Consider the following 14016-nt stretch of genomic DNA (forward strand, 5'->3'; position numbering starts at 1 on the left):
TAAAATTATCATATTGCAAGTTAGGATAATTCCATTTCTAATTCACGTTATCATATTCATTTGCTAGTAGCAAGTTCAAATCAATCTACATTAAGGGTCACACACTGGATTTATTTTTGTATTGGGGTAATTGATACGTAATTTGAGGGTGTAAGACATTAACATCAATCCTTTATGATGGTGAGATCTCTAACTGATTATTCTGAATCAGCAACTCCTTAACTTCATAATATGGGCACATCCAGTATAGTGGTCTGCCCTAGCTACTTTATGGATTTCATTGGTTTCCACCAGACGTTTGGAGAGTTTTTTGGCAGTCTACTTGGCAATTCTAAGGAGAAAGTGGTGAAGATCTAGAAAACCAAATTAGCTGCTTGATAAGATTGCCCCCAAATGACCTCTGCCAGAATGCCAAACTATTCTTGGTTTACTAGACCTGTATATTGCAGCAGTAAGAAACATGTAGTATCAGTTGTTTTCTGCGCTTACTGCACCTATATAATTATGTTAACCATTCTTTCTGTGATAAAATACAATTTCAAACCAGTTTTGTATTGCTGGTGTGTAGTTGATCTCATCTTGAGGGAGTTTTTACTATTCTGCTCCCAAAGTAATACCATACCTTATTCACATATCAGGGAATAATTTCACTGTTTAATTGTTTTAAAATTTCACTGCTGCTTTCCTCAACTTTTAAATGTACTTTCCAATGTAATTACATTCAAATATAACTATTAGCTTTTCTAAAGTTTTTAATATGTTCATTGTTTCCTCAGGGTGAGTGATGAAAAAGATGCCCGAGGTTATCTTCAAGCATTAGCTTCCAAAATGACCGAAGAATTAGAAGCATTGAAGAGCTCCAGCTTGGGTGCAAGGGCAACAGTAAGCTTTGGATTTTCCACATGATTCTGGTTTTAATACTTTGCTAAGCCATCAAATAAATGCTGTATCAATTATTGTATCAGTTTAGAATCAGACACTTATATTTATTTATTCATTCATTCATTCATTCATTCAATTTTTTTATGCTGCCCTTCTCCTTAAACTCAGGGTGGCTTACAACATGTTAGCGATAGCACTTTTTAACAGAGCCAGCCTATTGCCCTGACAATCCGGCTCCTCATTTTACCCACCCTGGAAGGATGAAAGGCTGAGTCAACCTTGAGCCGGTGATTAGATTTGAACTGCTGACCTACAGATCTAGCAGTCAGCTTTAGTGGCCTGCAGCACTGCACTCTACCCACTGCACCACCTCGGCTCATTATCATATCCAGGCACTTAACTTCTTATTCACTGCGTTATTTTCTAATTAAGAAAAATCACTGAATGTTTATATCGGTGATGGCAAAGCTTTTTTTGCTCGGGTGTCAAAAAGATGTGTTCACAATAGCACACATGTGCCCACACTCATAATGCAATACCCTCCCTTTGTATGCACGCACAAGCCCCCCCTCCCACTGAAACGTCCGGACTTCTGGTAGGCCCATTGGCAGGGGAGGCCGTTTTCGCCCCTCCCCCCAAGCTTCAGGAAAGCCTCTAGAGCCTGTGGATGGCAAAAAGTAGACTTTCGGGCCTACCAGAAGTTCTGAAACAAACTTCCGGTTGGGCTGTTTTTTGCCTTCCCCCAGCTCAAGGATCCTCCAGAGTTATGGAGGAGAAGTAGCCAAATAGCAAAGCAAACAAATTTCCACCTTCAACCTCCCTTTCCTTCCACTGGATTTTGGTCCATTACCATAAGTATATCATAAAAAGGACAGCTCTGGATGCAGCTGCGAGAGCAATCATGGGCTTCCCAAGATATATGCATGTTACACCAACACTCCGCAGTCTGCATTGGTTGCCGATCAATTTCTGGTCACAATTCAAAGTGTTGGTTATGACCTATAAAGCCCTTCATGGCATCGGACCAGAATATCTCCGGGACCGCCTTCTGCCGCACGAATCCCAGCGACCAGTTAGGTCCCACAGAGTTGGCCTTCTCCGGATCCCATCGACTAAGCAATATCGTTTGGCGGGACCCAGGAGAAGAGCCTTCTCTGTGGTGGCCCCGACCCTCTGGAACCAGCTCCCCCCAGATATCAGAGTTGCCCCCACCCTCCTTGCCTTTCGCAAGCTCCTTAAAACCCACCTCTGTCGTCAGACATGGGGGAATTGAAATTTCACTTCCCCCTAGGCTTATAGAATTTATACATGGTATGCTTGTATGTATGAGTGGTTCTTTAAATTGGGTTTTTTTAGATTATTTTTTAATATTAGATTTGTTTTCATTGTCTTTTCCTTGTTGTTAGCCGCCCCAAGTCTTCGGAGAGGGGCGGCATACAAATCTAATAAATAAATAAATCCACCCCCGCTATTTAAAAGAGGTATTACAATGTTTGTTAGAGTTTTAAATATTAAGCTATCATTAGGAGATATATTATCTAAAAATATTTAAATACATTTTTTTTTGAAGGACATGCCTTGGAAGATGCGTCGCTTTGCAAAACTAGATATGTCTGCAAGATTAGAGCTACAGTCAGCCCTTGATGCAGAAATACGAGCCAAGCAAGCCATTCAGGAAGAGTTAAATAAAGTTAAAGCTTGTAACATTGCAACAGAATGGTAAGATTTAATGATTCCTTTTAAGATTTGAAGGCAACTTGTGATATTTTCTGTTGAGAGTCATCCTGATAAATTCGATATTGTTTTATGGCAGGACATCAAAGAAACGAATTCAGAAATTGAATACAATAGTTTGATGGCCTGCCATAAAACTCCCAATTTTCTGTGTATAATTTGCAATTTATTTCAAAATTATTTCCTGAAAACAATTGAAAGACTTAAGCTGAAAATAAATACCTGCCATCTTTTACAACTTCAACATACAATATTCCTTTGACACCCAGACATTAGAATATCTGATGAATTCTAAGAATTGCTTTCCAATTGTGGTCTTTTAGTATTTGTACTGAATTAGGAAATTCTTTATTCAGGATTCCTGTTTAAAAGTAGTTACTAGAAACAATATGAAATCCTCCCTCCCTCCCTTTCTTCCTTCCTTTTATTCATCCATTTATTTATTTATTAAGAAAATTATATGGTCATCCAACACAGTGATATTTCAGGGTCTTACAGAAGTAAAATACTGCATGCAAAACCTAATGAACCCCTACCATTTAAAATGAAAGAAATATTAGTTGTAATGATAAGAGTTCTACATAGTTTTTGCTATAATAAACCATGCTAATAAATAAATATTCCTTGATGTTAGAATGCAGTTTGATAATACTGCATTTAGATGATGAAAAATGTCTGCATAGAGTAAATCTATATAGAATCTATGAGTTGCAATGCCTAACATAGTTTAAAATCTTGATTCATTAGAATTATATTTATATATGTTAAAAATGTTAAAGTAAACATGAAGTTTAAGAATAGGTGTACTGTATAAGCGTTCAGTGCAACTCATAATTAGAAAAAAAAGCAAAACTTACTTCACAGTGTAATAATTCAAATCCCAGGTTTTGTATGTTCCTGACAAAACAAAAATACATGTCACATTTTGTCTTTTGGTCATGTTCCCCCCACTAGCAGACATATAATAACTTTAATACCAGTGTACCACCTTGGCTTTTGCAAGGTTACTAGCCATGTGCTTTATATTAAGAAGATTAATCATTTACAAATATGGTTCTGGGGCCCCAAAGATATCCTTAAAACATAAAAGTCATATAAAAGTGCAAAGGAAAAAAATTGCTAGGGTCACTTGGTGGGTTAGAGACTAGGCATCTGGACAACTGAAGGTTTGCACTACAGTGATCTCTCGATTAGCGCGGGGGTTACGTTCCAAGACCTCCCGCGCTAATCGATTTCCGCGTTATAGTGGTGCGGAAGTAAAAAACACCATCTACGCATGCGCACCATTTTTTTCATGGCCGCACATGCGCAGATGGTGGAGTTTGCGTGTGGGCGGCGGGGAAGACCAAGGGAAGGTTCCTTCAGCCGCCCAACAGCTGATCTGCTCCGCAGCGCGGAAGCAGCGAGGAGCCGAAGATGGGGTAAAGGCAAAGGGGAAACCCCATCTTCGGCTCCTCGCTGCTGCCGCGCTGCGGAGCGGATCAGGTGTTGGGCGGCTGAAGGAACCTTCCCTTGGTCTTCCCGCCGCCCAGGCAAAGGGGAAACCCCAAGATCGCTTGCCGCTTGCCGTATTGCAGCTTGGAGCCTTGCTTCGCCTCCTTCGCTGCAATACGGCAAGCGGCAAGCGATCTTGGGGTTTCCCCTTTGCCTGGGCGGCGCTGGGGCCATGTGGAGCCGCTCATCTAGGGGGGCGTGGACCGGCAAGGTGCCCTCCGCTCTCTCTCTTTCTCTCCCTGTTACCGGTGTGGTATAAGAGAGAGAAAGAAAGAGAAAGGAGGGCGACTTGCCAGTCCACGCCCCCCTGGATGAGCGGCCCCGCATGGCCCCAGCGCCGGACTCCGCCGTTGCCTCCGCCCTTGTTCGGCTCTGCAGCTGAGAGGCCACGTCCACCCCCTCCTCGGTGTCCCCGGCACCCAGCGTCCCCACGCCGCCTCCACCTCCCGGTAATGCGCCCGACCTCTGCCTCTCTCTTTCTCTCTCATATACCACGCCGGCAACAGGGAGAGAAAGAGAGAGAGAACTAGCGCGGACTTATTTTTTAATTAATATTTTTTGAAAAACCGCGTTGCAGCGTTTCGCGCTAATCGAGACCGTGCTAATCGAGGGATCACTGTATACTATAATCATTCACAACACATATGTCTTCCCTCTATTCTGCCTGCTTGTTAGGAATTATCATGGAACTTTTATAATCCAAATCAATAATTTTAAATTAATCATAAAATCATTGTGTTCCACTGGGTGCTTATAAAACAAAATCATGAATCAAACAGAAGGAATTATTTTCCTTTTCAAGCTTACTTAAATCCTTTTGTCCATTTTTATGTTATCTTTTGTTTAATAGTGAGACTTAAGTGGGGTTTTCCTAATTGAAGAACGCTGCAATCATTTTTCGAATATAACCACATCATGATCCTTACTAACTGGGTGTCTCTCTTTTTGTTTTATTTGTGTAAAGCAAATTACAGGAATCTGAAAAGAAGAACTCCGAGCTGTCATCAGAAATAGACAAACTGAAAAAAGAGGCAGAAGAACTTCAGTCAGAAAAGGGTATGGGCACTGACATCCAAATAAAGCTGACTGGCGGTGGGTACATCTTATCAAATCAGAATGTCCACTTAAGAGTGCTGACAGAATCTGCATTTCGAAGATTCTGACTCTTGAAGTGTCATCATAGCCTTGGCATGATAAGATGTACCCACATGGCTGTTACAGAATTAAAATTATCTTATGTACTCTTGGAATCCTTCAAATAGTTTTTTTTCAGATCATGTTTTTGCTTGTGCATTTATAGTTATAAGGAACATGCAATGCCTCATAATTTTATCTTCTTAATAGAAGGTGATTCTTAATTTATTCTTCAGTTGTCAAGACATCAGATATATAGGATAAAAAAGAACATATAAAATGCAGTCTTTTGGTCTTTGAGCATTATAAGCTGTGCTCAATTAAGACTTATGAGTTTTCTAAAGTAAACCTTTTACAGGAAGTTTAATCTATTGATAATTGCATTAATATAATTGAAAATGTCGGTTAGCGTTACTATTTATTCTAAGGAAGAGAACTTCACATATACACACACCAGTATTTTTTTCATCTGATGTCTCTTAGGGAGAAATAGCTAAGATAGCAGCTATAGAGCACTATCTTAGAATGTGAGAGAGCCTGGAAATGGACCTCTAAATGTGATAGAACTATATTTGTTTATAAAAATCTTACATTTCTGTTTGTGAATGGAAACTTAAGTGTACCTTATTCAAATGATCCTATTGTAAAACAAATTCACCCATCACAATTCAGGAGCAATATAGCATCAGGGATGAAGATTTAAAAGTACTATAGCGTTATATTAGCACTGATCATACAAGGTGAAAGAGTAGATCTCTGGGTCAAATGCAAAGGATAGGATGCATACTGAAGATAAGATTCAGTTGTTGTTTTTTGGGTTTTCTTGTATTGTGTGATCATTGCTGGACGAAACAGATGTTACCAGTTTGTTTGCTTATTGCAAAACAACGTACATATCTCTGTTTATAGTAGTTATTTCTTCAGAGATTTATATGCTTGCATTTGAGGAGTCTTATATCAAAGAATTTTAGTTCAGAGCCATATACAGTTGAATTTTAATTTTGCATATACTATTCAGTAGATGGTAGGCAGATAGAAAAAGATTAGCATTTATTTCTGATTTCCAATAACTTTACAATTGTAAGTAAAATGCATGTTAAAAAATCAGAAGATTTTTCTTATATTCATTCAGACTCAGGATTCCTTTTTTATTAAGTAGGTATCTTTAGCCAGCTCTACATACAATTTTAGAACAACCATAGAATTTGTAAGTCAGATGTGTAGGAAAGTTAATTCTTCAGTATTATAATAAATAATACCTGTTTTAACAGTATTTTCCATTTCTAATTTAAAAGTGAAAAAGCATCCTTTGGATGCCGAATTCCATCTTTTTATTATTTTATACTTGATTTGGCATACAGATCTTATATTCATAATTAAAACCAGGAGACCCCCCCCCCAATCACATTAAACAATTGCATTACTGCCCAAACCTTTTCACTTTAATATTTCAGCATCACTCAAAGCATGCTTGCTACTCTTCTATACATCAGAGTGATTTCATTTGGTTTAACACAAGGGGGGATGAGAGGGGTAGTGAGTAGTCAGAGGGGAAAGTTACTGAACTCTCTAACTCCACATGAAGACTTCGGCCTGACAAATAGTAATGCAGCAGTAGCGAATAGTTTGTCAATGGTGAGGGAATTATTTTTTTTAGCAGAATGATGGCGTTCGGGGAAAAACAGTTCTTGTGACTAGTTGTCTTGGTGTGCAGCGGTCTGTAATGACGTTTTGAGGGTAGGACTTGAAACAATTTATCTCCAGGATGCGAGGGGTCCATTAATATTTTCACAGCCCTCTTTTTGACTTGTGCAGTTTACAGGTCTTCAATGGAAGGCAGGTTGGCAGTAATTGTTTTTTTCCGCAGTTCTGATTATCCTCTGAAGTCTGTGTCGGTCCTGTTGAGTTGCAGCTTTAGGGAATGCTGATGCCATTTTCTTGGTAACAGTGCAAAAGTAGTTTTCCATTTCTTTTTTTCTGAGATTTTTTAAAAACTCTCAATCTAATCTATAATTTAGAGATCCCTTGATAGTGTGCTATTCAAATGCTAATCATTCTTGCCCTTGCTTAGCTTCCAACCTCAAATGAGATTAGCTGGTTACATTGATTAATAGCAGGATTTTTGCTGGAGTTTTTATAGAGATATTCATTTTTTCTGCAGCAAGCAAGTTTTTAAATTTCTTTTCTTTTCATTTTGAACACTGGGCATCAGGGAACACCATAATGGAACCTGTACAGACTGGGGAACAGATAACTTCTCAGTAAAAACTCAAAGGAAAAATTGCCTTAGATCATGGGTATTACTTGCGTGTCATAGTAGGTAATACATAAATGGATATGTATTTATGCATTTGTTTGTTTGTTTGTTTGCTTATCACATTTCTGAACCCTTATCTCCCTCAAAGAAGGACTCTGGATTTCGTACAATAAAATCAATTGTGCATAAAGTTATAAGTCCAGTTTCTCATGTTTTAATTGGGGAGATCTTATTGGTATCAAAATTCAGCAACTGGGAATAGGAATTTTGTTTTAAATCCCGAAAGGACCATCCCAACAAATGGTTTCCATGAATTTATACTATTACATTAATTATTAAAGAACTGGAAATATATGGATTAACAAAACTGATTCTACAGGGGGGGAAATCCATAATATTTTTTGAGAACAATCTGATTTTAAGCAGAAAGCAACAACTCAAGAACAGCAACAGGTAGATCAGTATGTGGATGACCATTTTCTGTTGAGTAAAATCATGCTGTTGTTTTCTAGGAGTGAAGCATCAAGACTCACAAAATTCTTTCTTGGCATTTTTGAATGCACCTACCTCTGCTCTGGATCAGTTTGAAGTAAGTAATTGGATTTATTTTTTAATATTTGATGTTACAAAAGGATGAGGTTTATGATCACTACTGCTTTGAAATCATAACTACAGTTATTATATTGCAAGAAAATCAAAATATTTTGATTCATAAGGAATATTATTTACTTCTTTTGTCACTTTCTAGTTGTAAAAAAGGAGAAAGAGAATGTTAAAAGTATTTGTATGATGCTTTTAATGCAGATTTCCTATGTGCTAACCAAACTGTTTTTCAAACATTATGACAGAAGAGCTTGCTTTCTTTTTTTTGCCATTTTTAAAGTCTTGAAACTTAACCATAAAATGAAACATCTATAATATTTTCAGAACTACAATTAATCCTCAGCCACTCTCTCAGTGACTGAGGTTAAATGAGTAGTGTGAAATGGACATTTGGCAACTGTCTCACACACATGACAGTTACAACGTTCCATGGTCATCTGATCCCCATTTGTGACCTTCTCTGCAATTTCCCACAAGCAGAATCACTAGGGAAACTGACATGGAAGGACACAAGTTAGATAATTTGACAATAGCCATCTGAAGCCTTGTGGTGCTTGCACCAAGCCACAGCAGGCCATTGTGCACCTTGGGGCGCCCTTCCCATCTAGCAGCAACCATCCTTATTTATCTCTGAATTGTTTCATTCATGGACATAATACAACAAAGCTATTAAATATTTCTGAAGTAGAGAATAGAGAGAGTCATATATTATGGAACTAGGACAGAGATTGATTGTAGCCTTCAATGGGGAGGAAGATGATGATGGTAAGAAGGTGAGACCTAAGGAAAAGGTACTTGTAAGCAAGAATTCACTGGTGAAGCAAGTTGATACTAATGTATTTCAATTCAATTCAATTTATTAGATTTGTATGCCGCCCTTCTCCGAAAATTCGGAGCAGCATACAAATTAAATTTCCAATTAAATGTAGCTTATCTATCAATATATTTACTGTTTGGCAGTGATTTGTTTCAATATTAAAGCATGCTATGACAAAATCATGACAATAAATTTTACATTCCCATTACAGGTAATCCTCAATTTACAACTGGACATTTACGAATTATTAAGAATTTTTATGGTCTTAGAACAGATGCTTTACAACAGGAGTCTCTAACCTTGGCAACTTCAAGCCTGGACTTCAACTCCCAGAATTCCCCAGTCAGCTTTGCTTTGCTGGCTGGAAAATTCTGGGAGTTGAAATTCTCCATGCTTAAAGTTGCCAAGGTTAGAGACTTTACAACTTGTAAAACACTTCTGGCTGTCATAAAATGTCATGGGCCCCCATAGTTATATGACTGCATTTGAAGCACTTGGCATCCACCTTGACTTTGCCACCAGTTTCTGACAATAGCTGCAGTTTGTTTAATGACCAGAGTGATTCATTTAATGACTATCACAAAAATAGCAAAAATATGGGTCCAGTCGCTTGACTGCCATGACTTACAAGCAGTTTTTTAGTCCCACTTGTGATTGTAAGTCGAGGACTACCTTTAATGATTATTTTGTTATCTGGTAAATATATGCCCCCTTGATCTGTTTTTAATGTGGGTGAAAGAATATTTATTATGTGTGGATTACAGTTGGTTAACAACACTATGCAGAAGTTATGCTAAACAAAATAATCTGTTAGCCATTTCCAGTTTTTCTTTATTTGATTTCTCAATAGTATGGTGATGCAGTTGTTTTCACAAAGCAGACATTTTCATCTATCTATTTCTGTTTCTTTACTGCTGTATGCATTAAAATAGGATTCCTTTTCTTCTTCATCTTCTTCTTCATTGATTGATTTTATGGATGACGTAAGTCTTTCATCTCCAAATCCACAAATTATTCAGTAATAAAACAGATTTGATTTGGCAACTTCAGATGGTAATGCAGTCATCTTAAACCATCAAGAGCATGAGATTCACCAGGTTCTGTGCTCCTGATGTCTCTGTGCTGTATAGTTTTCAGTATAAGTTTTCATGGCATGGGCTAAAGGTTTTTGCATCTATGTCTTTTCATTTGCTCTTTGAAGGAACTGAGACGCAAGATATGACTTGTTTCAAGGGACTGTTCACACTCATTCTGGCCAGTTGTTGATATTGCTTGGTCAAAACTATACCATTAAAATTGGCTTCTACAATTCTGTTTTTACTTTAGCTTGGGATGAGTGTGAATATATGTTTCATTCACATGCATGTCACTTTCTTAAGTGGTTTTTTGTTTGTTTGTTTGTTTGTTTGTTTTCCTGGTCAGTTTAAATTCATACACCAGGGACATTTTTTTTTATCAAGGACCTGTCTTTCCTCCAAAATAAGATCCTTTTTTTGGAACCCTGAAATAAGTTGGCCTTATTGCCATGCACTCAAAAGCCCGATTGGGCTTATTATCAGGGAGTGTCTTATTTTGGGGGAAACAGGGAGATGTGGAATAATTGTGTCAGTTGTATTGTATATAAGTAGAAAACGTAGTGCTGTAGTGCTCCTATTTGCAAAAACATTTTTCAGTATGACCGTCCTCACTGTAAAACCACTGGAGAATACTGTTCACCATTTTTGAGCTTGAATTACAATTTCTGCATCATATAGAAAACATTCCCATAGTTTTATATTCAAAATAATTTAACAAATATGTTATCACATTCTCAGAACAAAGGTCCTACAATCCAGGTTTGCAGGAGACTGTAGGATTGCTTTAAAAAAGACAAATTTCTGGTGGAATTGACTGACTAATGATTAGGTTTCTTTCATATTAATGCTTCTGAAAACATTTAATTCTAAAATAGGTTGATTTCAGTAGCTGTAAAATAGTGTGCATTGTTAAGAAATAATAAATTAGTTTTGGATGCTTTGTATGAATAGATCAATGGCTTTGTATAATAATTCTAGCATCAGTTTGCAACAATAGCTTATCAGAAAAGAAGCAATTTCTATGTATTCCAGATTTAAAATAGCTTTTGTGGTATATAAATATGAGTTTAAAAATGTATGAGCACATTTGTCAAGGTATTCAGATTACAAAACTGACATCATAACCTACAAGCCTCTTTTTTCAAATAGTCCAGTGTCTGTAAAGAGTGGGTGGCTTATAAATTTAATAAATTAAAATTGATAATAGCTCTGATTAATATATTTATTCCTTAGTCATGTAGTCATGTTTATGAACTACTTTTATACAATATATCTAAGGGTGATCTTTGTGTAGTATTTAGTCTGAAAGCTTGAAAGCAAAGCAATACTGGAACAAAAATAGGATATATTTTGTTTTGTTTTTTATCATTAGTCTATGGGAATGTTAAATGTTTATGTTAAATTGTCAGACTATTTTGGAGAAAATTGTTGCCTTTCCTTCTAAGCTTTTGAGTCAGTAATTGGGAGAAGTTCTGTACATGAAAGATGCAGAAAGGATGTAAGGGCTACTGAGATCCTTATGCCCCCTTGAAATTTTTACTTAGCTCATGGGCCTTGTGAAAGACAGCAACAGAGTATTGTCTTAATATTCTCTTGTCTATAACATTAGAAGTCCCAACATGCCTAACAAATTTGAATATTGACAGCTAACTTTATCTTCTGTTTTTAAAATAATTTCTTTTAATATTAGATCATGTCTCCCCCATTTGTGTAAAATGAAAATAGCCTTGTCAGACTTCCTCATTTAGTTATATTGAGTCTAAATAACTTGTGCCCCACAACTCAGTGTAGTTTATTATCTACGTGGTGTTGTCCACAGAACAGGACTAAATTTCCAAGTTTTACTGATTACCTGGACATTGTTGATTGCTTAGCACAAGGGTAGGCAAAGTTGGCTCTTCTATGACATGTGGACTTCAACTCCCAGAATTCCTGAGCTAGCATAATTGGCTCAGGAATTCTGGGAGTTGAAGTCCACAAGTCATAGAAGACCCATCTTTGCCTACCCCTGACTTAGCAAGTCAAAATACTTACGGTATGTTAAAAGGCTGTTACGTAGTTTCAGACCAGCTCTAAAGAGTCCTTATTTGTTTACCACAGTCAGAGTTGAATACCTATTTAGGGCTTCCAGCTTTATTGAGACTCATAGTTATGTTGCCTATAAAATTATATTGCCCAGGCAGCAGAATTGACATGGAGTTTGAAAGAACATTTTCCTGATTTTGACAGAAAAACATCCAATGCCTTTGCAAAGTGGCATGCTAAAATGTTAATACAGGTAGTCCTCGACTTACAACCATGTATTTAGTGACTGTTTGAAGTTACAATGGCACTAAAAATATTATTTACAATCAGTCCACATATTTACATCCATCGCAGCATCTCTATAGTCAGATGATTACATTTTGGCACTTAACATGTATTTATGATTGTTCCAGTGTCCACAGTCAAATGATCATCATTTTGCAACCAGTCTAGCCACTTTCTGACAAACATAGTTAATAATGAAAGCCAGAATAATTTAAGGCCATATGATTCATTTAATACTGTAATTGCATGAATCACTTAACAAACATAGCAACAAAAGTAAAATCAGGCATGGTCCGAAATATAATAGTTACTTGAGGGCTATCCGTATCACCTTTATTAAAAAGCTAATAGCAATCATTCTGTGTAAACTTACATTATCTTACATAACCTCTGAAAGACCAGATAATAAATAAACAAGGTTTCTTGCACTTGTAATAAAACTTCAGGATCTAATTTGACTCGGAATACATTGCTGCATTTAATTTTTTTGTTTTGTTTTAAGTGTAAAGAAGCATTAGCAAAGATAAGAAATTATGATTCAGACTCCCGAAATTGCTTTTTCGAGAGGCCACTGGACTTTCTGGGATTTTTTGAAGACGTTTCACTTCTCATCCAAGAAGATTTGACCATCCCTACACCATCTCCCCACCATCCACTCAGAGCTGCAGATGCTTCTGGAATGAGAAGTGAAACGTCTTCAAAGAATAACCAGAAAGTCCAGTTGCCCTTTGAAAAAGCTCATTTGGGATAACCGTGACTGAGAATCTTCCTAGACATACGACCAAGACTGTAGCAGACAAAAAAGGGAAAAAAAATACTTTCCCCAATGCAATTCTTAAAGAAGCTGCCATTTTCTTTTGAGAAACAGACATTCATCATGGGGTTCAGCAGAGAAGTCAGCTGCAATCCTAATACAATAATGATCGACCTGTATTCCTGATAATATTTAGTGATTTCTGACAGTCTCAAAATGGGTGAGCAGTGTGGTCGGACAGTAGGAAAAGCAAGTAGGATGCTTGGCTGCATAGCTAGAGGTATAACAAGCAGGAGGAGGGAGATTGTGATCCCACTGTATATCACCTACAAAAAGATATTGACAAAATTGAACGGGTCCAAAGACGGGCTACAAGAATGGTGGAAGGTCTTAAGCATAAAACGTATCAGGAAAGACTTAATGAACTCAATCTGTATAGTCTGGAGGACAGAAGGAAAAGGGGGGGACATGATCGAAACATTTAAATATGTTAAAGGGTTAAATAAGGTTCAGGAGGGAAGTGTTTTTAATAGGAAAGTGAACACAAGAACAAGGGGACACAATCTGAAGTTAGTTGGGGGAAAGATCAAAAGCAACATGAGAAAATATTATTTCACTGAAAGAGTAGTAGATCCTTGGAACAAACTTCCAGCAGACGTGGTTGGTAAATCCACAGTAACTGAATTTAAACATGCCTGGGATAAACATATATCCATTGTAAGATGAAATACAGGAAATAGTATAAGGGCAGACTAGATGGACCATGAGGTCTTTTTCTGCCATCAGTCTTCTATGTTTCTATGTTTCTATATTTACATCTTTTTTTAAAAAAAAGCAGAAGAGAATTTAATAAGAAATTATGTCGTCTAAAATAGAATTTTGTTTAGACACGTGATGTTTTCAAAACGATGTTTGAAAGTGGTTGTTTCTTGTGTCTTGATGTTTCTTCTGATTT

The 14016-nt window shown here is 37.1% G+C and overlaps 1 protein-coding gene across 3 annotated transcripts in view; it reads left to right on the forward strand.

Moving 5' to 3' along the window:
- The window catches only part of CDC42BPA (CDC42 binding protein kinase alpha), a 164042-nt gene that overhangs the window by 115079 nt on the left and 34947 nt on the right, over window positions 1-14016 (forward strand). For all 3 annotated transcript variants that reach the window (XM_070734330.1, XM_070734332.1, XM_070734331.1), the window contains exons 18-21: window positions 777-882; window positions 2453-2601; window positions 5075-5166; window positions 8014-8090. In XM_070734330.1, the coding sequence (XP_070590431.1) occupies window positions 777-882; window positions 2453-2601; window positions 5075-5166; window positions 8014-8090 (424 nt within the window). The remainder of the gene's footprint in view (window positions 1-776; window positions 883-2452; window positions 2602-5074; window positions 5167-8013; window positions 8091-14016) is intronic.

This window comes from Erythrolamprus reginae, chromosome 1 (assembly GCF_031021105.1).
Source record: "Erythrolamprus reginae isolate rEryReg1 chromosome 1, rEryReg1.hap1, whole genome shotgun sequence".
In the NCBI taxonomy this organism is placed as follows: domain Eukaryota; kingdom Metazoa; phylum Chordata; class Lepidosauria; order Squamata; family Dipsadidae; genus Erythrolamprus; species Erythrolamprus reginae.